This window comes from Accipiter gentilis, chromosome 24 (genome assembly GCF_929443795.1).
Source record: "Accipiter gentilis chromosome 24, bAccGen1.1, whole genome shotgun sequence".
Taxonomy (NCBI): domain Eukaryota; kingdom Metazoa; phylum Chordata; class Aves; order Accipitriformes; family Accipitridae; genus Astur; species Astur gentilis.
This window is the reverse complement of record NC_064903.1, coordinates 1,243,104-1,267,039: the sequence shown is the minus strand read 5'-3', so window position 1 is coordinate 1,267,039 and position 23,936 is coordinate 1,243,104. Positions and strand designations below refer to the sequence as shown.

Genomic DNA, 23,936 nt, shown 5'->3' with positions numbered 1-23,936 from the left:
TTCTTTTGAGTCATTTATGTTCTTTCTGCTTACCATGGGAACTTGAGTTGATAAGTGTTACATGATGCCATGTGATATGTTTACACATGTGCGTATCCTGATCAGCAGTATAAGGGAGACACATGGGTTAAAAAAAAATAATAAGAAAAAGGATCCTGCTTTCTTTGCTGTTGACTATAAAATTACTCACTTGCTCATGAATCTGAGTAACTGATCCCACTGCTGCCAGCTACTCCCTGTTGCACCCTTCTTAAGACCTCTAAGCTTGACTTTGGGTGTAAAACCCCCTCCAGTGCTGAGTGGCCCCAGACGGTTTTGGTGGTGTTGGTGCTAACAACCAGCCAGCAACCACCCCCAACAGCAACCCACCCCCCCATGCTGACGCTGGGGGTCTAGGAACCTCAACACAGAAAATTTCAGATTGTTTCAAAAGGTGAAATCACAGGCGCTTGCAGATTCAGCTTGGGGAAGAGAGGAAAAGAGCCCAATGATTACTAAATCTGAAGCATAATAAAAGCTAACTAGCTTTTTCAGAGCCGGCCCAGAATGACGCTAATGCTTCGTGAATGACAGTGCTTTGCAACTGATTTGTAAAGCTGGGTTTATTTTGTGAGGCTGAAATAAAACAAGTTATAAGCAAATACTTGTGCATGCCAGGCAGTGACAGCCAGTGTGCTTCTGAGGGAGGAAAAAAGTCTGTGTACTGCTCAGAGGAGGCAATTCCCGGACAAAAAGCAGTGACGGCCAGTGCTGGCCTGCCCTCAAGCGGAGTTTTTAGCAATATCCTCATCGGCAGCAACAGCCGGTACTGAGCAGTTTTCAAGTCTTGCGATGCGGTGGTAGAAGTGCCCTACAGTGATTTTTGTATTTTCTGTAGTGAACAGAGAAAGACGGCGTGCTTCCCAGTGAGCCCCACCCCCACCCCCCCCCCGCCTTCTGCCCACCGTTATGGTGGTGATGTAAAATAAACTTCAAAAGGACTTTGCTTGCAAAACAAAGCAAATAGCTGCGTTGTATTGCAGCATCCCTGTCCCATTGAGATTAGCATAAGCTGGATGGTGAATCTGTGTCCTGTGCAGTGGTATTTCTGAAACGGGCTCTGCAGTGCTTTGCACTCCTTCCCACCACCCAGTGGGAGCGGTGTAAAATAGTGTCAAATCTGAGGGCAGTCCACCCATCTGTCGGGGAGCTTCAGAGGGATGACTTGATGCTCTTGTACATGCCTGTTGTAATGCCCAGTGACGACCACAAACCTTTCAGTCACCTTTTAAATCCTTGTGTGGCTTCCAAGGGAGCAACATTCAGAGAGCTCAACTCTACAGTCTTGCGTAGACCTGTCAGCCAGCAGCTGCAACCCCCATGTCTCTCTCATCCTCAGATGCGGCATAGCTCTGCAGCACTCTTCCCAAGTGCCATGAACATGTTAGAGTTCATATGTTATCACTACAATTTCTCCACACTTAATTCTTAGAGAGAGGTATATGGCAAAAGCAATGGAAGAACAAATCAAAGCTCAGAGGAATCAAGGCAGAGAAGCCAAAGTGATGTTGGTAGCATCAATCTACGTCACAGCCGCTCTCCGAGTGACTCGCTGAGGTGACAGGGAACGAGGAAATGTTCACTCTGCTTGGGTTTTCATTTTTTGATACTGAAAAATTTGATCAAAAACATGCAATAGGGTATGTGTGGAGTTCTCACCATTGACCTCTGTGCCAGATCCGTTGTTCTTGGTAGTAACGACAAGTCAAAGCCACACCTAGAAGCAGTGGCATCAGGTTGAGCTCTGGCCATGACAAGGCATGAAGTACCTTGCTGGTTTTGTGCTCTGCTTGAGATCTTAATGGCAGCCTTGATGCTTCTGGCTTCCTCCTTTATGAGCAGACCAGTGGCTGGAGCTGCTAAAATTCTTGGGCAGCAAAGTGTTTGTGATATTCTCATGATGAACTAAAGGTGGGGGATGCAGGTTTGTGCCATCCCCATCTACTGTCTGTGGCCATCAGTCCTGCCATCACCACAGACAGGCAGTGGGCTCGGTGATGTCTCCAGGACTGCTAGCAGTGGTGTGCCATCCTCCTTGTCTGTGTCCTCGCACCTCACAAGTTTCCAGACTTCATACCACCACTACTGCACAACTGAGCCTTTCCCTTTCCTCTTCCATTAGAATACGTTCCTCTTTGGTCCCCAAGGAACCCAATGTACAACATGCTTGCAGGGAAGTCCTCCCCGGGACGGCCCATCACTCACTGCACCTATTGAGCCTTATCCATCCATTCCCCGTCACTTAGGACCCCGACACTTCCTATTCCCCCGTGACAAAAAAGCTGATTTGCAGTCCAGGTTTCAGGCTGGCAAAATGATTTGAGTGCCCTTTTGAAGATATAAAGATCACCTGCTTTTTCTTGGATTCAAAATTATTGGTGAACATTTGTAACAACTCCTCCCAACCTGAGGATCTGCCCCCTTCCCAATGCTCGCCCTCAGTGGGGACACAGAGACATCCACCATCAAGTCACAGCCAACAGTTACTGGAACACCTTGTCCTTGTTAGCATGTTACCGTTAACGGACTCAAGCTGTTACAACTAACAGGAGATAACTAGTCACTCATACCACACGGGACCAACACCAGCCGTTGACTGAGGAGTGGAGAGTCATGCTGACATGCCTGGGGCTTCTAGTATGAAATTTGGAAGGTGCCCCAGAGGGTCTGCTCTTGCAGCCAGTATAATCCTGTAGTCTGTCTGTACAGAGCAGTCCCTGCCTCCTTGGATATGGTGTTGGTAACACAGTTGATGGTCAAGTGTGCTGGTGACCTCAGAAACCTCCCACAGACTCATGATGTCCTGAGTTTATCTGCTCCTGCAGACTTAACAGCACTGCTCGTCTCTGAGCTTATCAGTTCTTGGGAGACTTTCCCCAGCTATCTCTCAGCACACACTTCTCTCTTCAGCCTGCTGCTCTCTGGGAACTACTTCTCCACCCACCCTGACAGTACCCATCCACAGGGAAGGGGCCTTTACAAAATAAGAGCTCAGCCCTGAGCAGTACAGCACCTTGAGACAGGTACCATCCACCGGACAGATGCAGATGAGGCTATGGTGGAATACCTCCTCCCTCTCAGGCTAAGGGCACAGAAAACTCGTGCATTCATTAATAATACTCTTGATGCTACGAGGCATAGCCAAAGCCACGAAGCTGTTAAGGCAGTGAGGCACACGAGCTGAGCCATGGGTTCCCTGCTCACAGACCGAGCAAGGCACCAGCATTGCTGGAGCATGCATCCACACCAACGTGCCAAGCATTTCCCCCCACCTCAACGTGCCATTTGGCAAACCAGCCCAGCTCGCCTCAGACTGGTCCAGGGAGGAGGCCCTGAGGAACAGGGCTGCTGAAGGGCAAGCCCTGACACAAGGGCAAGCCTTGATGGTGGCTCCTCTTGAACCCTTGCTCCACACACTCCCAGCCAGCTACCTTAACTCAGTTTGGTAGGGGGGCCATTTCTTTTCAAGAGGCCCCAGCAGGCTGCAGGAGCTGTTTCCCTGGGCGAGGATGACCCTCTGTCCACGGTGGGGGAATCAGAGCATCCTTAGGAGATCCCAAGGCAGCTGTATACAGCTCAACAAGTGAGCCCTTCAGCCACAGCTCCATGAAAATTGCTGCCATCTCAGCAACATTAGAGCTAGACCAGAACACCAAGGCCTCACGCTCGGAGCCAAATCACAAGGCTTGGGAAGGAGGGGTAGGCTGTCCCATATCTCTTGTAGGAACTGCTGTCACCTCCCCCTTTAGAGCCAGCGGTCGGAGCAAGGGGCACACACTGGTCCATGGCTTGAGCTCAGCCTGCCCCAGTCCCTCCATCGCCTACTGTGCCATGGAGCCAGCGCTCTCCGGGGTGCATCAAAGGCACCAGTAGTCCCCTGGGGTGCACCAGGTGAGATCCACATGATGGAGCCATTCCTGTGAGGCCGCAGGGGAAGGTTGCTTCCACACTGTGCTGGAGTATTTTTCCAGCAAGCAAACAAGGACCAAGCCCAGTGTGCTTTCTTCACCCCTTTCCTCTTCTTCCCTGCACCCATCACAGCACCTTCCTTCCCTACCTGTCTGCCCTAGTTTTCTACACCAGTACTCCTCTGGGCACCAGTTCTCCTCCCATCACGTCCTGTACCAGCTTCCTACCTGCCTGCCCTCTTCTCGGCACCCTTCAACTGCATTTCCTCGGAAGTAAGATCTAAACCGTGAACATGACAATTGACATTTCAAGCCAAGAGATTATAAATTACATGATCTCAGAAGACAGACGAGAGACAAAAAACATTGCGTGCAAAATTCACAGACACCTCTTTTGCTGCCCCTTTGCCTTTGACTTCCCCTTCCACACACAGTGACTCTTTACCCTCTATCGTGCTGGCTGTGGCTCGGTGCGCTGGACCGGCCCGCCCGAAGCAGAGCTGTCTGGGGATGGCTGCCCAGAGCTTCCCTCCCTACGCCGTTGTTTCACCCAGGGACAACCCAGCCCATGGGGATTACTGTGTAAGGGGCTGCCAGGCCATGTCCGGCAGACTAAATGGAAAGAAAATTAACAGAAAATATTTGCTGATAACTGTCATTCTGCCAGATCAGCTAGAAGTGTACATTTGCATGTAACTAGCAGTGACATCCAATGCCTGAGCAGTAGGAGCAAACCAAAGCAGACATTTCTCAGCCAAAGATCATGAAAAGACACCATCATCTGTAAAATACATTAGAAGGTCTACTGACTGAATATTAGCTCAAGGAAAATTAAAGTTTATAATCCTCATAGTATATTGTTCCCTCTTACTACACCAGCCATACATTTTGGGGTCGATACAGTGTTTTCTGTCTATAAAATGAACAGTTTGAAACCTGGGTTCAGACAAAGAAGAAAGCTGTGATTCATTCTAAACATGGCAGGCCAGGGTGTCCTCGCAACGATGCTTCTGTTGCTTTAGGTCCACGAGACCTTTGCCTCCGCACAAGCCTGGGAAACAACAAGACAGGGTAAATGGGATCCCAAAGCACCTACTGCACAAAGTTGAACTGCAGTTTCCATCCTCACCGCCCTGCTAACGGTCCCCATCCACTTCTGTCTCAGGCCGCTCTCCTCCCTGTCTGCGCAGGGGGTCTCAGCCCCAGGCTACTGCTCCCCCCATCCCCATAAGCAGCCCCGCAGACCCCCACCAGCACCCAGAAAATGCCTGGAGGTACACCAGACAGGGTCTACTTTGGACCTCCGAGTCCCATCCGCCCAGGATGGCACGAGCTGCCAGGCACCTGCCCGCTGCTCCCCAGTCTGCACCAGTTCGCTGTCCCAGTGCACAGGGCTGGTGGTCGTTTCGAGGGGAGAGGTTGTCCTCCCCGGGCAGGGACGTCACGAAGCCACCGGGCAGTCCCCGCCTGCACTGCCACCCAGAGTGCTGCTAACCCTGAGCCCTGAGCTCACGCACAGCTCCGGGGACAGAAATCTCAAGCCTCAAACCCCCGGGAAGAAAGCAGGCTACGGCACACGCCAGCGGCTTTCCAGCTCGGACCGGAGCATGCTCCCCTTCGCACACCGCCGCCTACACAAGCGTGCATGTACAGCCACCGCACGAGCAGGCAGGTTTCTTGGTTGCCGTCTAGCAACAAACCCACGTGTGGAAAGCCCTTCTGCTGGCAACCTGCAAACGCATCTCCTGCTGTGGGTCTGCCTACACCAGGACAGTTGGGCATGTCTACTGGTAGCAAAGATGCTCCCGCAGGCATTCATACTCCTTTCGCTTCTCCGCTCCTCCAAAGCGGGACAGAGGACTCATTTTGGCTGGGGAAAAGTTGGCCAGTTTTGTCCACAGAAGGCAGTGCAGAGGGCCTGGCCCAGGCTTGCTAGATGCCAACATCCAGGTTTAGGAATGAGACGCTGCTGTACAACTCTGACGAGACCGAGCTGCTCTCCAGGGTGCGGGTCCGACCAGGCAGTGGGATTGGAGCATGCTCCTCTGTTGAATCCTCACTCTCTGGGCTTCTAAGAAAGTAAAAAAAAAAAAAGAGAGATGCTATTTGCAAACTGCTGCTATCACCCGCTTCGCGCCCAAATGGCCTCTAGCAGTGACCCCGAAGATTTGCCATCTCTTTGAACAGTCCCGAAAGGAATGTGAAGACAGACAAGGAACGGTAGTGGAGATGACCGCAGAAAACCCATTTCCCACAGGACAGTCCATGTTTGCTGAAGGAGTCACCAGCTCTACAAGAAGTCCGAAGGCTGCCGAGCATGCCCTGCTTCAGACCTCAGGGGAGAAAAATACCTCCTGCATTATGTGCCATGATCGTGGGCCCACATCATGGGACTCAAGGCCCTTTTGCCCCCATTCTTTAATCACAGGGAAGGGCACGAGCTCAAATTCTGAGCCTCTATGGGACTATCCTATCTCGCAGCCAAAAAGCAGATGTACAGACACAGCTGGCAGTCACACAGACAGACACATGCGCACATGGGACAGGCAAAAAATGCACAGAAATGCAGACAACACCAAAGGTGAATAAAATTTGGAGGAGGCTAGTGATGGAGCTGAAAATGGAGCAGGCATCCGTGTGTGATCCTGAGAGGCTGGAGCAGCAGGACAAGAGCTGTGTAGGTGTGCACACAGAAAGATGTGTGCGATGGAGGAGTTCTGATGCAGGGCAGATTTGGTTAAAGGAGAGAGCATGGCACAGGCTGGGGAGGAAAAAAGGAGAACAGGGAGCTCCAAGGCACAGAAAAGCTGGGATGTTTCAGCTGGTGGAAGGCATTAACGCAGGAAGTGAAGGATTTTAGCTGGGGAGTTCATGACTGGAAGTGGTGGAAGCAACAGGAAAGATGGGCAGGAAGATCAGCAGGATCTGTCCGTCACTTGCCCGCAGCGCGGTGAGTGTTGCCGCAGGAGGGCTTTGCCCCGGTGCAGCGAGGTGCCCTCCAGCAGCACTGCGCCTTGCGGGGACTTACGGCACGGCGTTGAACTTCCTGCGCAAAAGGTAGTCGATGACATCGGGGTCTGTCTGAAATAGCCTCCTTAGGATGTCACATTGCATTTCTGGAGAGACCTGGGAGGGATACACAGACACACTCGCTCATGGCATCTCCTCCTCTCTGGAGGAGGACAAGCAGAGGCAGCCAAGGACAGCAAAAGGACTCCGGGTCAATACGTGCTCACAGACCCACCGTGTTGGTGTCATGTCCACACACCTCCCGCGGGCCTGAGCAGGATCTCAGCCCCTGCTTTTCCTGTGCTAACACAGGTCCTTTGGCTCCCTGCAGACCTGGCAATTGCTACAAGGCTTTTTGGGGACCTGAAACGTCACATTCCCATAGACCTGTAGGAAATGGACGTTTCTGGTATTTCTCGGGAATTTCCCAGGTCCGCTCCTGAAGCCAGGGCCAGGAGGACTGCTCAGTGTATGCTCTTATCAATCCAGGGGATTTCTGCCGGGGTTTCAAAACAGTTGCACAACCTCCACTGGGTTGTCCCGAAGGAGAACAGCCACTTCAGCTATGTGACCGCCTGGCACCCACCTGCATCGTGTCCCCTGGGGACTGCTTCAGAGTCCTGAGACCACACGAAGCACCCGTGGTGCTCGAGCCAGTGCCTTGCTGCACGTCCTCAGGGGCTCTCCCACTCAACCACCGTACTCGCCTCTGAGCAACCCTGCCTGTGCTTGGGTACCGCGTTGCACCACTCTCCTTCTCCACCAGCACTTCCCACGCTGGCAAAGGGAAGCATGGAGCCTGGAGAGGGGTCCCCAGTCTGTCATGCCTCCCTGGCACTCGCGCTGTGGCAGGGCAGAGTGGAGAGAGCAACAGCCAAGGCTTGAGGTCCACCTGGACAATCACGCAGAGCAGGATTTGGCCAGGAGAAGATGCAAGAGGCTCTTACTGCTGCCTGCAGGTGCCCTCCAGGGAAGGGTGGAGAGAGGATGGAGCCAGACTCTTCCTAGAGGTGTCTGGGCACAGACCGGGGTGCAGCAGGGATAAGCTGCAGCAGGGGCAATTCTGACAAGGAGAGAATTCTTGCCCTGGGGGTGGTGCAGCTCTGGGACAGGACCCAGAGAGGTCAGAGGTCTCCATCCCTGGAAGTATGTAAACGCCAGCTGGGTGCAGCCCTGATCTAGCTTTGAAGTGAGCCCTCACCTGGTTGGTCTGGAGGCCCCAGAGCTCTTGTCCCATACGAACCTTTACATGAGTCTAAAAGACACTTTTGGGAACCCCAGGTCGATGTGTCACCTAGGACAGGATGAGCACTCCTTGCCTCACACTGATGGTCCAAATCATCCAGTGAAGACCAGATCTGAAGTGATCCCATTCTTCACTGCCATCATCAGCTCTCCCCACTGTTACAGCCTCCCCACATCTGCCTGAGGCTGTGGCATCTCCACCCCACGCCATCACCTTCCAGCTCCTTCCCTCTTCTAAGGTCTTCCATTTTTCCCTCTTCTTTCCCCCCTTCACTGGAACTTTAGGGCAGAAACAGTACTGAGGTGCCACTCCTGCAGTTGCTGTTGGCCAGTTGTTTCTCATCCAAAACAAGCTCGGTCAGATGTCACCAGGGTGGAAAGCGACAGAGAAGATGGGACCAGTTCATGGCATGACCCTCAGCTCTGCCATATGCCAGTAACAAATCATTAACCAAATTAATATTTACACCTGCCATGAGGAATGAATCACATTTTCACAAGCTGACTCGAGTCACCTGCTGCTAAGTGGGGCTGTGAACACATCCTTCCTTCTGCTGCCATTAGAAGAGTTCAGAGGGGAAGGAAAAGTCTAGAGAAGCTGCCCTGAGAAAGCCTCACCTACCGTGAACAAGGTCTGGTAGTGCTCAATCAATCTCTGGAGCACCAGTATGATGGCAGCACTATCTTCAAAGTTCATGGCACCAGCCTCTTTTTCTCCAGGCTTCTCTTTCTGAAGGATGTTGGGACCAAAGATTGTGGCCAAGTTTGAAACTGTCATTTTATTCCCAGGAATCTAGCAAGCAAGCACAAAGGGAAATTGCAGATTATAGATGCACTGGCATGAGATGTCCCAGGATAGCCTCACCCACCCCAGGACGAGCTGCTGAGTGAGGCTGGGGTGTTGATTTAGATCCAGCTTGGTCTTCTCCAAGCTGGTGGCAGGGCCAGCATGACGGGTTTGTGGTGTTGGAGCACACGCTCATCCCCTCTTTGCATCAGGGCCTCAATTCCCATCTACCTCACTTACACAACACCTACCAGAAGGTAACAACCAATACTTCTATGTCATCTTACAATATGGGACAAAACCAGTCTCTCTGAATCACGGAGAGACTTAGAGCTTGAATTGTCCACAGAAACTACTATCAACCTCAATGCATGATGATAAGTCCTTCATGAAAGCTGGAGGTGGAAAACCAGAATTAATCCACAAAAAATGCCCCTTGCTCTGCCTACAGACACACAGCCAGGTCTCTCTGGGGTTACTGCAACCCAGAAAATCACTTAGCTGGACTGAGAGAAACCCAGGGCCACAGACAAGGGGATGCATCAACAATTTGGTTTTGCCAAAGGATTCACACAGGCTTGCAAGAAGCTCTGCTTGATTTTAACCAACGAACTCTGAGCAATCCCTTCTTCGTGCACTTGACCCGTTTGGGCCAGCCTTACCTCCTGGCCATCAGGGCCCCAGGAGCTCTCGGCGTGCCGGGCCACCTCGCTGAGGAACTGCAGGAGCCGGTGCAGCGTGTCGCTGTGGCAGGGGGGCAGCAGGAAGAGCAGCAGCTGAAGAGCAGCCAGCTGCGACGGACCCTCCATGGCTAGGCAGAGAGCAGCCCGTTAATTAGTGTGGTTCCCAGCCCACTAGGCACTTCCAGCTGGACAGCCCTCTTTTACATCCATGGGAACGAGCTCTGAGGGAGCCAGACTAGCGTCTTACCCTTCATCCTGTCCATGCGAGGATAAGCACTCGGGCTGCAACATGATTGCATTTGGTATTTTATAGTCCCATAGTCAAAGACTGTCCTTGACCAGAGGGATTATAATCCAGATATCACGCACACAAAAAAACCCAAAAAACCAACAACAAAAAACCACACCACAGACTACAGCAACTGCACTTGGCAGTGCCAGGCAGCACATTGCTAATCCCACTGCTGTCAAGAAGTTTTGGCAAAGAGTGGTAAGGAAGGATCTAGGAGCCAAACGTTTGAAAAATTGTACATGCTGTAACGTGAATTTTCATGGATTCACCCTACAGTGCACATGCAGTTCAGGGCCATTTGGCCTTTTTTATTAACAGTGTCAGCAAGGGAAAAGAAAGTCACCTCACTGCAGCAATAGTGATGCTGAGCTGACAAGGGAGGACGGGGAGACAGCAAACACTCAGCCAGCCAAGGCTCAAGAGAGTGCCTAAAAAAGAAAAAGGAGGGTATGATGCAAGAGGGACATTCAAAGCTCTGTGTGATGGACGGCAAGTCAGGAAAGAGCCATGGATGAGGGACTGCGTAGTCCCATATCCTGCTCTGGTGCTGGATGCGAGGGGAGGCTCCTTAGATCGCTTCTATAGGGAGAATTGGCAAGATCTTCTGGTTCAGGTGTGAGGATCACAAACCCGGTGTGAAGATCCGCTCAGATCGCACACCCTAGCAGTGAGAAGAAAATGGGCAATGACAGTAGCGTACAGGGGAGTATGTAACTAAACTGCAGCCCTGCAACCTGCTGAAAGTCATGTCCACCACACAGCTGGATGGGCTCAAAAAGTTGCTGGGCAAGCAGCTGGAATAGAAATCTACTAATGGCTGTAAAATGTTAACAAGACTTCAGGCTCCGGTTTCTTGGAGACCACTGGAAGGTGGAATATTGGAGAAAACAACACTGTACACATTCTTCCAAGTAAGAGACCCTGGTTGCTCCTGGAAATGGGATAGCTTTGCTCTAGCAACATGTGCCCACCAATGTGTCAAGCCTGGAAGACATGGCCGTAGCCTGTATGCATCAAAAAAAATATATATTTCAGCATTGTGAATATTTTGCAGTTCTGCTTGGCTTTTTGGGAAAATGGCAAAGGCAATCTTTATTAACTTTCTCATCTCCCAGAAATAAAAATGAGAAACCTATGTTTTAGCCAAAGTAACACCAGTTTCCACTGGAGAAGGCATAGAGAAGGTAGTTCCTCTGACAGTTCCTAAGCATTTGCTTTACACTGTGCCCTAAAAGTCCTTATATGACAAAGGTGCATCATTTATTCTTCTTTGTTGATGTGGAAGCAGAGATTCAAGGATTTGGATTTGGAGAATCTAATCTAAGGAGAGAAGGATGGCAAAAGGGAAGCAACGAGATGGTGAAGGAGACCAAGAAAGATTGATGCTGGAAGCTGTGGAGACTGCCTAAAAACTCAGTCACCTGAAATACAGAGGGCAGGGGGACCTGGGCAGAGGATTTGCAAAGACACCCTTACAGGCAGTGCAAACTGCTGGGCTGAGCTCCTGCGCAGCACGCTGACTTGTGCTGGGACCCGGTACTGAGCCAGGTAATTGCATGAGAAGAAAATTCCCTTTTTTTCCTTACAAAACCAAACGCGGTGGGTGGACTGTGTAGAGTGAGAAAAACACACCCCAGGTACTCACAGGCTGTGCTGAGGAAGGCTGCATAGAGCTCTCTGGGAATCAGTGAATCCGGCATGTCCCGAAGAAACTCTTTGAGCAGAGCAGCCACATCGTGAACACTTTGATGCTCATCTAAGAAAACATCCAGTCCTTGATCAAATTCTTCCCTCAGCTTAAAAGTGGAAGAAAGGAGAAGAATAAAAGCAACAGTCAGTTCTTCCTCTTTATACAAGTCATGCTGTCAGGATCTGTCCTTGTACAGAGCTACTGCAACAGCAGGACAGGAGGGTTGGCTTCTCCCAATGTCCCCCTGATACAGGGCACCCCCCAAAAAAGGCATGCCAGAGACCAAGAGCCTGCTGCTGCCCAGAGGATGGAACACAGGACCAGAAGGAATTCCTGGCTGGTGAAGGGAGCCCGGGGGGGGAGGGGCTCTGAAGTGCCAACCAGGGGATGAAGGCTCATCTGCTAAAGGCAGCTTGGAGACATGAAGCCTGCTCTCCATGGCTGGGAGAAGGACCCAGCAGCAGGTTACAGGTTGTCTGTGATCCAGCATGTGCCTGAGATATTTTAGACCTCTCCATGTCAATGTCTGCTTTATTCATTCCCCACCCACACAAGCATCTGTCCTTTGGATGCGGTACTGCTACAAAGGATGCAGTAAATGTCTCACTTTACCTGCTGAACTCTTTTCTTGGAGCTCCCAACACGGAAGATGCCCACCGTTTGGAGACCTGGGAGACAGACAGGTTAGTGCTCTGCATTCCCACAGCCCCCTGCCACCCGACTAGTCCTTGGAGCACCTCAACACCATGGAAGTGGTTCTCTTGCACTGCACGCGAGGCAGTGCATCCTTCCCCGCTGCTGGCAGAGGGGGTAGAAAGAAAGGGTTTTGGAGCCGTAAGATTTTCTGGGGTTGTCTGTGCGTCAGGGAGGAGATATCATCTGTACAGTCACTCTGAGCTGGATGCTGGATTTGCAGGGGGAGTTAAGGTCAGAGTGCACCAGGAGATGGGTCACTGATACACACAGTGACATTCACTTCTCAGTGCAGACACTACACCCAGCTCAGAGGGCTCTCCCCGGGTGGCTTTTTGGGAGCATGCCCTGCCCCAGGAATCAGCTGCCTCCTCACATCTCGGGGAACAGCCAGGCCAGAATGTCCCAGCCCACCACCCAGGATGGGTTTTACCAACCTACTGTGGGACAGGCCAGCTGGCTGGAGAGACATGTACTTACCGTGCGTTTCAATGTGTTTGCAACATCTGTCCACAATCCGCGGGACTTGCCAGGTGATGGGGTTGAGGCTCAACATCTTTTTCTTGCCCAGGCTTCTCCGTGGATCCAGCTCGTGGGGGTGCGACAACTGCAGTGCCTCCAGCAGCTTGGAAGTGTTGTCACTCAGGTCAGTGATGGAATCCACGGACATTGCCCCCTGAGATGGAGCAGAGGTGATTCACAGGGTGGCAGGAACTACCCCACAAGATCCCCATACACCATCATTGCCATGACCTCAGAAGTTTGCAGGAAAGGGAGGCATCACCTCCAAAGGAACACAGAGGTCTACAGAGCCTGGCTGGGGTTGCAAGAGAACCACAGAGAGACTTTTCATCTCCCATGCATTCGTTTATGTGCACTGCTCCTAGTGTCAGGTGTTTCTAAATACAGCCTTCCTACTGGGGCAGACCCTACACCCCACACAGACATGGGGAAAGAGGAAACATCCCCAAATCTTTCACCTTTCACTGCGCAATATACTGGATTTAGTTACCTGTATTGGAGCCGCTTTACACACGTGGTTACAGGCACTTAGCAAGAGGCAGGCGTGGGTCTACTCCAAAGAGATGAGGCAAACCAAACCCAGCCTGTTACCCACCTCCCCTCGCAGGAAACAAGACTAAAGCCAAGAAAGTGGCCAAGGCTGACAGGCCGCCCCATCTTCCTTGCCCTTGGACACAAGGGTAGTCAATACTGCAAGCAGACCAGCTCAGCGAGGGAGCCAACACGACCCACCATCGACGGCCACAACTTCTGGTGGGAATTTCACAAGCGCGAGGCCCAGTCTCCAAGATGCGACACAATGGAGGAGAAGAAAAATCCACGTGACTGATGACGAATCACTTCCTATCCCTATCTACCTTTGGCTGCCTGGGATTTCCTTCTGGTAACCTTGGCTCCGTAAGAGCTGAGCTAGTGTCCCACCCCTCACAGTCCATCTCTTGGGGGAAGTAGGGACATCCCATTTCCCTAAGGACAGACTGGGACCAACCCAGCATGCAGCACGAATAACTCACATTCATTAAAAAAAGACCCTGGGAAACCATATTTATTGCTGAAGTCAGAGCCTCCCCCAACCTTCAGCACCATCACAGTGCAGCCCAGTTTTGCAATCGTACCCTTCGCTGGCTCCAGGAGCTGTTGTTGAGAAAAGTTGGGGAAAACGGCTCCTCCAGGAAGACCCCACAGGGTACCAGGCCACAGGTCCTGCCCGTCGGGGATCTCTTCTGCCTCTGAGCCCGAAATCTTGTCACTGTCGCTTCAACCTCCAGGCAGAGCCGGCGGCTCTTTTTCACTTCTTCCTGCAGTTGCTTGTAAGCGCGATCATTGGCAATGACTTGGAAGAGTGGGATCCCAAAAGTCTGAGGAGAGCAGTCTAGGAAAAAACATGGGAGAAATGGAGAAGTATCGCTAGCAGGAAAAAAAGGAGAGGGAGCTGCACTGGCACAGCCCAGCTGCCAGGGACACACGTGCATGCCTGGATAAAATAATTAACCGACAGAAGGGAATACCAGTAAAGGTAATCACCAGCAGAAGAGTAAAGAGGACAATGTACAAAACCAATTCCATACATGACAAGGAGATCTGTAGCTTGAATCCTGGATGGCAGTCCTGTAACTATCAGTGCCCTTGCATGCCCTGTCCCCTCCTGCTCCCTGCTCCTCCTCCGGCTCCCCAGGAGCCTGGAATGCCTGGGGTGGGTGGGAAGAGCATCTGCAATGACCCTGGGCAAACCCAGAGGGGAGCTGCTGCCCCAGAAAGCCCTGGGGCATTGCGTGGTGGGACTCAGGGTGCTGGGCAGTCAGGGAGCGGAGCGGGGAGGGCATGGCATGGGAGATGGCATGCTGGAGGAGAAGGAAGGAGATGCAGGGGAGCTGGGAGGATGCCAGGAAAACTGGCCTCCATCAATGTGCTTGTTGCAGCCTGTCCCAGTTTTTCCTGAACCTTCCTTCCTTTTACTGTTTACAGACCCATGAAGATGCCTTAGCATCTATGAAGTAGAGACTTCATAAATCACCAGAAATATTTGATACAAAAGATTCTTACCAAATTATAACCTCCAGATTTCTACAGGATTTGCATCAGCTGTGTCTGTTCAAGAACAGTCTTGGTATTAATGGCATTTCCCCCAAATAAATTTCCCCCTCCATACCTCCTTGCAGATACAAGGAGAGTTCTCCTTACTTCCAGCCTCCACACCACCCTGGGCCAAGGGTTTTTGCAACTGGAGTACAAGCCACAAATCCATTTAGTAAAATATCAGACTGCTGCTCAATAATTTCCTTGAGCTGACTTTGTACTGGTGTGAAGAAAATTAATAGGTGCTCATTCCCAGTTGGCTGTGCTCTACAGTTCTGGTTTCCCCAGGTTTGTGGCCGACGTCCTTCAAGGGACAATAAAACAGAACTCGAAGCAGCAGGACCAGGGGTAAAATGGGCAGATAGAAATATCCATATGTGTACATATTTACAAATGCACAGTCATGCCCACACATATTTCATCCACACACATATGCATTCCTTCTAGACCCTCTCATGCTTGTGCACGTATTGTTACACCCCACTCTGGAGAACAGCAAAATGACATGGGACAAAGCACCTTGCTGAATTTGGGCACCTCCCAGCTCAGCCCCATCAAAAATCACCGATTCTGTTTGAGAGCAGGGACCAAAACCTGGGTAAAAGGGAGGCTGCTCACCTTTCTTCTCCTTTGAAAAGCTCTCCAGTTTCTGGCGGATAGATTTACTGCCCTTAGGTCCAACTACAAAGAGAAAAGAAAGCAAAGGTTCTGCATCATTAGCCTGGTTTAGTACAGTCTCCCCTTAAAGACGTTTGCCTTTCTGCACCCTCGCAGGCAGAGCACGGCCACAGGCACCTCCCACGGGCAGAGGGATGCTGTGGTTCTGACGTGGCCGTGGCCCAGAGAGGATGCATGAGGGCACGTGGGATGGCACGGTGGGCATCGGCTACCTGGGCACAACAGCCCCAGAGGTGGCCACCATCCTCCCAAAGTGGAGGAAGCGACCCCTCCACACCTAGGCAGCTGGACCCCATGGCACCAAACCATAGTCGTGGGTTAAAAGCACCCCAGCTGTGGAATTCACCCCACCTGGCTCAGACCACAGCCCTACAAACCTCTCTCCATCAGGGTTTACTGATGCCTTACTATCCAGATGTGCAATCCAGCAGTGCACAAAGCTACAGGCCAGAGCATATGAACCATCAGGCAGCCAGCAAAGTAACTGCCCTTCCAGAACAGAGTCAAAATGAACCACAGCTGATCTTTCTGGTGGCGTCTGAGCTTGCTGTGCCCTGCCAGAGGAAATGCCTGATGCTGCAACAGCTACCAGATGAGGTCTGTGCATGGGATGCGCTGGGAGACTGCAGTGAGTGGCCAAGACCAGCCACCAGCAAATGGGTTCTCACACATGACAGGGCAGTGGAAAAACTTCAGCTGTCCAAAGGCTGTAGCTTAAAACTGTTCTGGCTACCTTTAAATTCTGTGCCTATGTTAAACAGGACTCTGTATTAATGATGATGTCCTAACACTCACTTAATGACTCAGAAAGCTACCCTAAATCATCCTCAGAGGTCTGGTCTCAACACTGGAAAAAGGAATACAGCCCCAGAAAAGCTTTTATGACTGTTTTACAGGGCATAGACAAATAAAGTTAGACAATACACATACCGCCAGAAATCCCGTACTGGTCCTGGAAAGGCAAGCCCTGCTCCTAAGTATTCCCCACGTTGCACATCCGGGAACGGCAGTCAGCAGCAATGAACTGAAAACTCACTCAATGCCCACCCTAAATCCTTCCAGGACACATCACCCTATTCTGGCTTGTGCTCCTTATTCCTGAGGAATTCTCTTCCTAGAGATAGCTTATATAATTGTTTGGGTTATTTTGTAACATTTAGAAGAAAGCTATGAAAGTTGGTGTGAACAACATGTGCATAAAAGAGTAGCCTACATTAATTATTCTGCAGCACAATGTGTGTTGTTTCATTCAAATGACCAGATAGCAGGAAGATGAAGAACAGCCTGAAGACAAAAAAACACCAAGCCAAGGAAACAAAAGGCCAGCAGAACTCCAGTTTCAGCATAGAGTTAAGAGGGGTGACACAATGTGCTGAGCCTGAGCATCAGCATAAGTCTCCACTCCTAAACAAACCATGAGGCAGCAGATAGTAAAGAAACCATCAGGATTCCCCTGCCCAGAAAGCCTGAGCTGGTATCTCCATGACAGAGTAACACGTGCAATCCACTACAAAGCTAGGAGATGAGGACAACTTCTTTTCACTGAGATGCATCGCAGCAAGCTTGATGCTGTGGATCCTTCAGAGATTTAATCTTTCTTGGTCATCTCCTGTCCAAACCACAGACTTGTTCCTGCAGACTTGGCCAAAAAGAGATTTAGTCCCCATGACGCGTTTGCTCTGTTGCTCAGGAGGATCATCCTGAGGGAGGCTGTTTGCTGTAAGGTCTGAGATGCTGCAGAAGTTTGTTGGGATTGAATGAGGTAAGGGACTGTTGGAAGGAAAAGAGCAGCCCAGAGGGTATCAAAGCTGAAGGTTGCACCAAAGGATGGGTCACAAAGGGATGCACACTCCGTGATCCGCATCGTCAAGGTATCTGGAGATACGGGGATTAAAAGAGGTGCTGAACACTTTTTCCTTGAGGAAAATAGTAACAACTGTGCAATGGCTGTTTATTAAAGAAAGCGGGAATTTCACATTGGGTAGATGTTGGGGAGCAAGTACAGACAGGTGGATGGACCCAAATGGAGAACATGCAGCCCCAATTCAGGCATTTCCAAACATTATGAACTTCCCTTTAAAATGCTGGGACAGGAAAATGACGTTGCAGGTGCAATAGTTTCATAGCTAATCCTCAGCATCTTGCATTGACTCCCAGCAAACTAACTGCAAAAAGAGCAACTAGCAGGTAGAAATCTAAAGGATACAAAGATAGACAAAAGGAAGGAGAGATTCCCTGACAGCAACTGCTTCCTTCAAAACGCAGGTGATCATGAGAGTGACGTCCAAAATACACACAAGGATGAGATGAGGACTTTGCAGTCACCTGCACTTATCCCGCAGCAAGGGAGGAGCCCATCAGATGAAATGCAGCATGTTTAACAGCAAGGAAGGAAAGACTTTTTTTTTTTTTTGCACTGCACTGTTCCCTAGAGAAGCTACTGCTGCAGGGTGTCACTGAAAATGGGGTCACAACAGCTCAAAATAAAAAAAAAAAAATAAAAAAAAGGAACCAGGATGTTTGTCTGGGGTGGCTGGTGCTGCAGCCCTGGGGCAATGGGAGTTCTGGGAATGAGAGGGGAGCTTTCTTTCTTTTAATCTCCTTGAAGCGATTTCATTGCATGAAATCTTCCAAACATTAATTAAGACAGGAAACCAAACTCAGATGTCACCCCGAGTAAGTACTTGCTGTCCAGTATGAGGTTGGGCGTTAGGAAATGTTCCTTCCCTGAGACAGGTCCCCAGAGACGTGGGGGGCTCCATCCTTGGGAGGTCCCAGCCCCAGCTGCCTGGGCTGGTGCTGGTGACAGCCCTGCTGCCAGCAGCTGGTGGGGCTGGAGACCCCCGGGCTCCCTTTGCACCCCCACTGCTGGTACCACACAACACTAGGGCTGGTGAGCTGTAGGCATCTCCTTCCTTACTGGGATGCCAAAATAAGGCCCAGGGCAGAGGAGGCATTGCAAGCTAGTCTGTCCACTCTTGAGTAACGAGTAAATTGGGGAAGGAGTCAGCTGATGCCCAACTCGCTGTGCTTCCTTGGTTCAGTGTGTAGACATCGGGGGACGCAGGCAGCTATGGGAACCCAGACAATGCCTGTATGTCTATGTAGGCCAGGACAGAGGAGCTCAGTCCCTGTGGAGCTCCTATATTTATCTGCCCATTAATTTCAGCAGCACTTCTTGTAACCTTGCATAAGCCCCATCCCAGCATCAGGACTTTGTGCTGGACGTTAATCCAAAACCAAAAGCCTGTTCCATCCCAATGGCATTAAGATAGCCCCAGTAGAAGACCTTGCCAAGTCATATTGCATCTGGTTTGGATTAGGGGGATCAGAGGCAGACAACAGGCAAGGTCATATTCTCACACTCCTATGGACACACAAACCCTCCTCAAAAGGCTGATTAGGCCTTCGAGGCTCAGACCAAAACAGGGAACAACTAATAAAATGGACCAAAATGTGTCACAAATGTCTTTCCATAAACATCATCCCACGTTATGAAGTGTGGGCGTGGGGATGAGTAGCAATGACGGCTCAGACCTCTGCCCTCCCTCAGCAGGGGCCGTCCTCTCCCATCCTCTACCTTTAGCCAGGCTGAGATCTCCAACAAGCGGCTTCTTCTGCAGCTGGTAGAGAGCAATCTCTCGCAGACTGGCTCTTTCCAACTCCGAAAGGCTGTGCAGGGCCACAGGCTGCATTTTGGTGCTTTGTCCTGGCAGAAGAGCTGGGACAAAAGGTCCTCTGAAAAACATAGGTATATATAAAAATAGAAGAGTCAGGAGCACATTGCGGAGATGCCTGCTTTAGGAGAGAAGCTGATGAAAATGCCACAGGGTGTCTTTGCAAGTGCAGGAGTCACTTGGCCCTCTTTCACCTCTCCAAAGAGCCAGCTGATCTGTAGGTGGCCCAGCCACACCATCTCACTTTGACCTTCCAAAGGCCTTGGAGGCATCAGGGAATACGTGAGGGAACCCAGCCCTGGCTCCCAAGACCCTACGGGCTCCCTGAGGCACCTCACTGCTTGGCAGAGTAGCCAATTCTAGCTGCCATCTGTTTTCACATGAAGCCCAACACCACGAGGCTCACGTACACAAGACGGGGCACATCCTGGCCAGCCAGAGTAGGGACCGTGGTCGTGATGCTGGGACTTGGCCATTCTTCACCATGGGAATATAGTTCCTGGCTGACATCAGCCTCGAGACCACGCTCCACGTGAGCGGAGTCAGGATGGAGGCAAGTGCAACCATCTCCTTACCAAACCTAGAAGGCACAACGTGTTCCAAAGCGCAACAAAAACTCATGCGAGGAAACGGCAGTAAGCAGCCCTTCGGCCTGCTTGGTCTGACCCCTTATCTAACACGCTTCTCCCTTCCCACCAGGGAGCTGCTCAGCAAACAACAAACACGCGGAGCGAGGGGGTCCATCCCAGCGTGTCCTCATGTCGTGCCCACAGACCTAACCCTCAGCTGCAGGTATTAGCAGCCACGTTGGGATCGACTCTGGATACATTCAGATGCGGACCGTCTTCGCCCTCCTGCCCCACTAAGAAGTGGCACCTAACAAAAAGCTCCTCCTGGCTGCTGCAGCAGCCTGAGCATTTCGCAGCTCCCTCCAGACACCCGCCTTGCTTTGCCCCTGCCCTCCAACAATCTCCACCAGATCAGGGGGACCCGAACCTTTTGGCATTATGTTAACAGGCCCCAGCAGCCCATCTTCGTGCAAAGCAGCTGCTCCCAGCCAGCCCCTGACTGCAGCTCAACACAAGCAAAACCATGGGCTCCAGGTGGAAAGGGCTTGGGAGAAGATACCAGCCTCAAACTGCTCTTTGGAGGACGATGTGCAGATATACACCCCTCCTCTCCTTCACCCACACCCCACCACACGCTCAGTGCCAAGGTTTAAGGAATAACCGAGGAGCGGTGACCTCCTGAGAGGGCCTGGAATGGCTCAGACTCGGGCTGGTTTATGGTGGCTGTTCAGCCTGGGGACACCGGGGCTGCACAGACGCTGCTGCTCCCTCTCTCCTCCTCCAGCGTTGCTCCATCAGGCAGGGAGAGGCTGGACAGATGCTTTCCACTCTGCAGAAAGGTGGGCATAGCAGTTTCCCTCCAGGGTGAGTGAAGACAGCTTTGGGGTTTTGGTTTTTTTTAAGTCATAAAAAACTTCTGAAACCTAAAAAGCGTCACACATCCCACTAAATTAGGCTTACAGCCACCTTTTATTCACAAGCTCTTCTTCCCGGCCTTTTCCCCCCATTTTAAACTGGCTTATTTCATAATTTAATACTTAATGCTGAGCTTCAACTCTTGTAAATTCGACACTTCCAGCACCGCCGAAGCCTCACCGACGCCTTTACCCCCAGCACTGGCTGGACCTGCAGCCCACAGCCCCACGCAGGTCACGGCCAAACACCAAACACCCCTTCCCCTCTCCCACATCTTTGGGGAGCTCTCCCTGTTTTTTGCAGCCTCCTGGAGAGGCCACGCAGGGATCCACACCGGCTCCCAGCTCCTCGCCCTGCACTAACCTGGGCGTCCCCAGCCTGCCGCAGTCCCGCACCCCGCGAAGCCTCTCCGGCACCCAGCGAACCCACAGTCCAAAGAGCAAAAAGCAGCAGTAAGCGGAAGAAAGGACCGAGGTTATCAGCATGTGCACAGAAAAGATGTGGTCAGAGTACAGGCTCCGAAAGGAGCCTTCCCAAAGACAGCTTTAAGGCAATAATGAAAAACAAATGCCTGGAAATCCCCTAGAGCCAGTGATAAGGGTGAGAACACTCAGGAGCGTGATGAAGCAGTCGGCGCAGGCTCTCGGATCAGCCTCAGCACAGCGCTGGCTGCCCACCTCCATCCCCTGTGCCCGGGGAAGGCTGTTGTCTGGGGCAATGTTTATTTTGGCCAGGTTTTTAATTTCTAAAGATATTTAGAAAGTTACATAAAAGTAACAAAAAAAAATTACATAAAAGAGTTGTTATGAACTCCCCAGAAGGGCACACCAAAAGGGAATTCAGCTAAAGACAAAGGTATTCTTGAAACATTTGACATTTATTACAAAAGCTACGTGCCTCAGCAGGGTCGTGGTAACAAACGTGAGATGCAGCATAGCTAAGCCGCCTGGGTCAGCTCAGCACCTTGGGGCAATTAAAACTGGGGCACCTGGGTGCCCATGACTGTCTCATACACTGGACTCGGGCGTAAATCACCCAGGAAAAGCTGGTGCAATCCTACTTACACAGCAGCTAATCCTGCAGACAGCCAGATGTAGCACTGACACCCACCTGGAGTTTGGAGCTCAGGGGATGCATTAGCAAAGGAGCCAGAAAGTCACAATACCCGGTTAAATTTTAGGTGAGGCACAGCCCATGGAGGCATTCATGCTTTGCTTGAAAAGGGGCTTTTTCATTATTAGATTACTAAACATCATCAGAAACTGTTCTTTAGGCTCTGCAGCTTGCTTTGGCCGCCCCTCAGCTTTCTGCCCCTCCATGTGCTCCCTCCCAAGCTCAGCAATCGGCCTTGAATGCAATACATGGCTTTTTATAACCTTCATCCTGCAGAAAAACACATCTGTGGAAGGGAGGAGGAGCCCTTTAGGAATGTATTTTATTTATGTCTCAACAGGGCTGCATGTAAGAGGTCAGTCTTAAACTAAAATAACTAACTAGTCCTACCAAGCTTTGCAAACAGAGATCCTGGGACATGAGCTCCCCTGGGATAGCCTGGGTGGGAGAAGGGGGCACAGATAAAATGTTGGCTTTGACAGGCAAGAACTTGTCCACTTGCCAGCAATAGCTCAGGTGTTTCTGCCACGCCAGAAATGAGGGACGAGCAGAAGCAGTGCCTGAGCAGAAGCCTCCCAAGCAGGACGGGAGAAACTCTGCTGCCAGCAGATGCTGCGGATGGACAGACAAGCCCCTGAGACAGACACACTGAAAGAAATTACTTTTCTGCGGGCGAAGCTCACAGCTCTGGGCAGAGCCCACATTCACAGCCCCTGCCCAAGCCAGAGGAATGGTCGGAGCAGAGTCACGGAGGATGCAGCTGCCTTGGGGCAAGGAGGAGGAAACCTGATTAGGAGAGGGTGCAGAGCAGAGGGAAAGCAGGAAGGAGAAGTCAGGGCAAGCTGCTGCTTATCTGGCCCTACTGTAAGCGCTAGGAGAATAGCCCAATAAAATGCCACCATCGCCAGCTTTCTGACAAACTCCTGCTCCGACTGTTAACCCCAAAAACCTGGCCTTAATTCTTGCAATACGCATGTATTCACACTCATGGGAGGAAGCTAGATGGGGATCACCACCCACAACTTCAAACTCCCTGAGGTCCCTGCCCTGAAGTGGGTGATGCCCTGCAGAGCCCCGTATGGCAGCGGGGTGGGCAGGAGTCGGCAGGAGAGCTCGCTCCAGCCTGGGCAGGCACCGGTGCTCCCCACAAGGAGGAAAACGTCAACACGCAGCAGGGGCAAAAGCCAGAGTACCGCAAATCCTCCTTCAGAGGAGGATGTCATAGAAAAAAAATCTTATTAAAAAACAGAAATAAAATGCCTTTCGCTGGGAGCATTAACAGGGCAATTCCTCTCTGCAATGACTTTCCCTGCTTATTTTTAGCACTAGGGCTTATTTAAGGAAATCTCATGGGAAAAGTTCAGCTCAGCTGCCCCTTCAATTCCTGGGGAGCTGCAATTGCTCCTCCATTTTCAGCAGCAAAGTTACTCTCTCCCCAGCTGCAACAAAGGGCTGACATTTACCTTCCTCGTTTCCTTCTCGCAGCACAACCACAGGTAGCCTGGGCTCCCTTCTCTTCCTTCGAGATGATGGTTTTCAAAGTAGTGTCTCCACTGTGTCTCGTGCGGCCCCGTAGAGCAGACGGGAGAGCCTTCCCTGCCTGCTGCCGGGAGGAGAAGTGGAGAAGTGATGGAGAGGAGACACTGCAGCTGAACATGGCCGAGGGGAGGAGAGGGGTGATGAGAATGTGAATTTTCTGCCAAAAGAAATGAGAGCCAGAAACATTGTCGTGTGGAGAGAGAGGGCAGGGTTACATGGGAAGGAACAGCACTTCCCACGCCTGACAGCGTTTGTGGCTTGGCAGGGGATCAATCATTGCTCAATCAATCTATCTCCTCTACCCCCATACTTTCCCCACTTTTACCTATCAGTAACTAGGGCACCTACCAAAGCATCAGCTGTTCCGGCAGATGAAACCTGAAAGAGAAATTTGCTGCCTGGGTGCTGGTCGATGAGGGCCAGTGGATGGTTTTCACCTTGGCTCTCCATCCAGACCTCTCAGCTGCTCCATCACAGCAACTTCACAACGACCAAGTCTCC

The 23,936-nt window shown here is 51.2% G+C and overlaps 1 protein-coding gene across 6 annotated transcripts; it reads right to left on the bottom strand.

Moving 5' to 3' along the window:
• Positions 1–2,342: 2,342 nt before the first annotated feature.
• ARHGAP36 (Rho GTPase activating protein 36) lies at positions 2,343–23,581 on the bottom strand. 6 transcript variants are annotated; one of them, XM_049828268.1, is made up of 13 exons: positions 21,147–21,230; positions 20,544–20,697; positions 19,710–19,879; positions 19,203–19,360; positions 15,563–15,625; positions 13,984–14,240; positions 12,827–13,022; positions 12,266–12,321; positions 11,609–11,759; positions 9,651–9,799; positions 8,824–8,994; positions 6,976–7,073; positions 2,343–6,018 (listed from the first exon to the last, which is right to left on the bottom strand). In XM_049828268.1, the coding sequence occupies exons 4-13, from the start codon at positions 19,315–19,317 to the stop codon at positions 5,880–5,882; spliced, it is 1,395 nt and encodes a 464-aa protein (XP_049684225.1). In that variant the 5' UTR covers positions 19,318–19,360; positions 19,710–19,879; positions 20,544–20,697; positions 21,147–21,230; the 3' UTR covers positions 2,343–5,879. The 6 variants fall into 6 exon arrangements, with proteins under 6 accessions (XP_049684225.1, XP_049684224.1, XP_049684220.1 ...); XM_049828267.1 differs by having other exon boundaries at positions 20,544–20,791; positions 21,147–21,217; XM_049828263.1 differs by lacking the exons at positions 19,710–19,879; positions 20,544–20,697; positions 21,147–21,230 and adding an exon at positions 23,360–23,581.
• Positions 23,582–23,936: the final 355 nt, after the last annotated feature.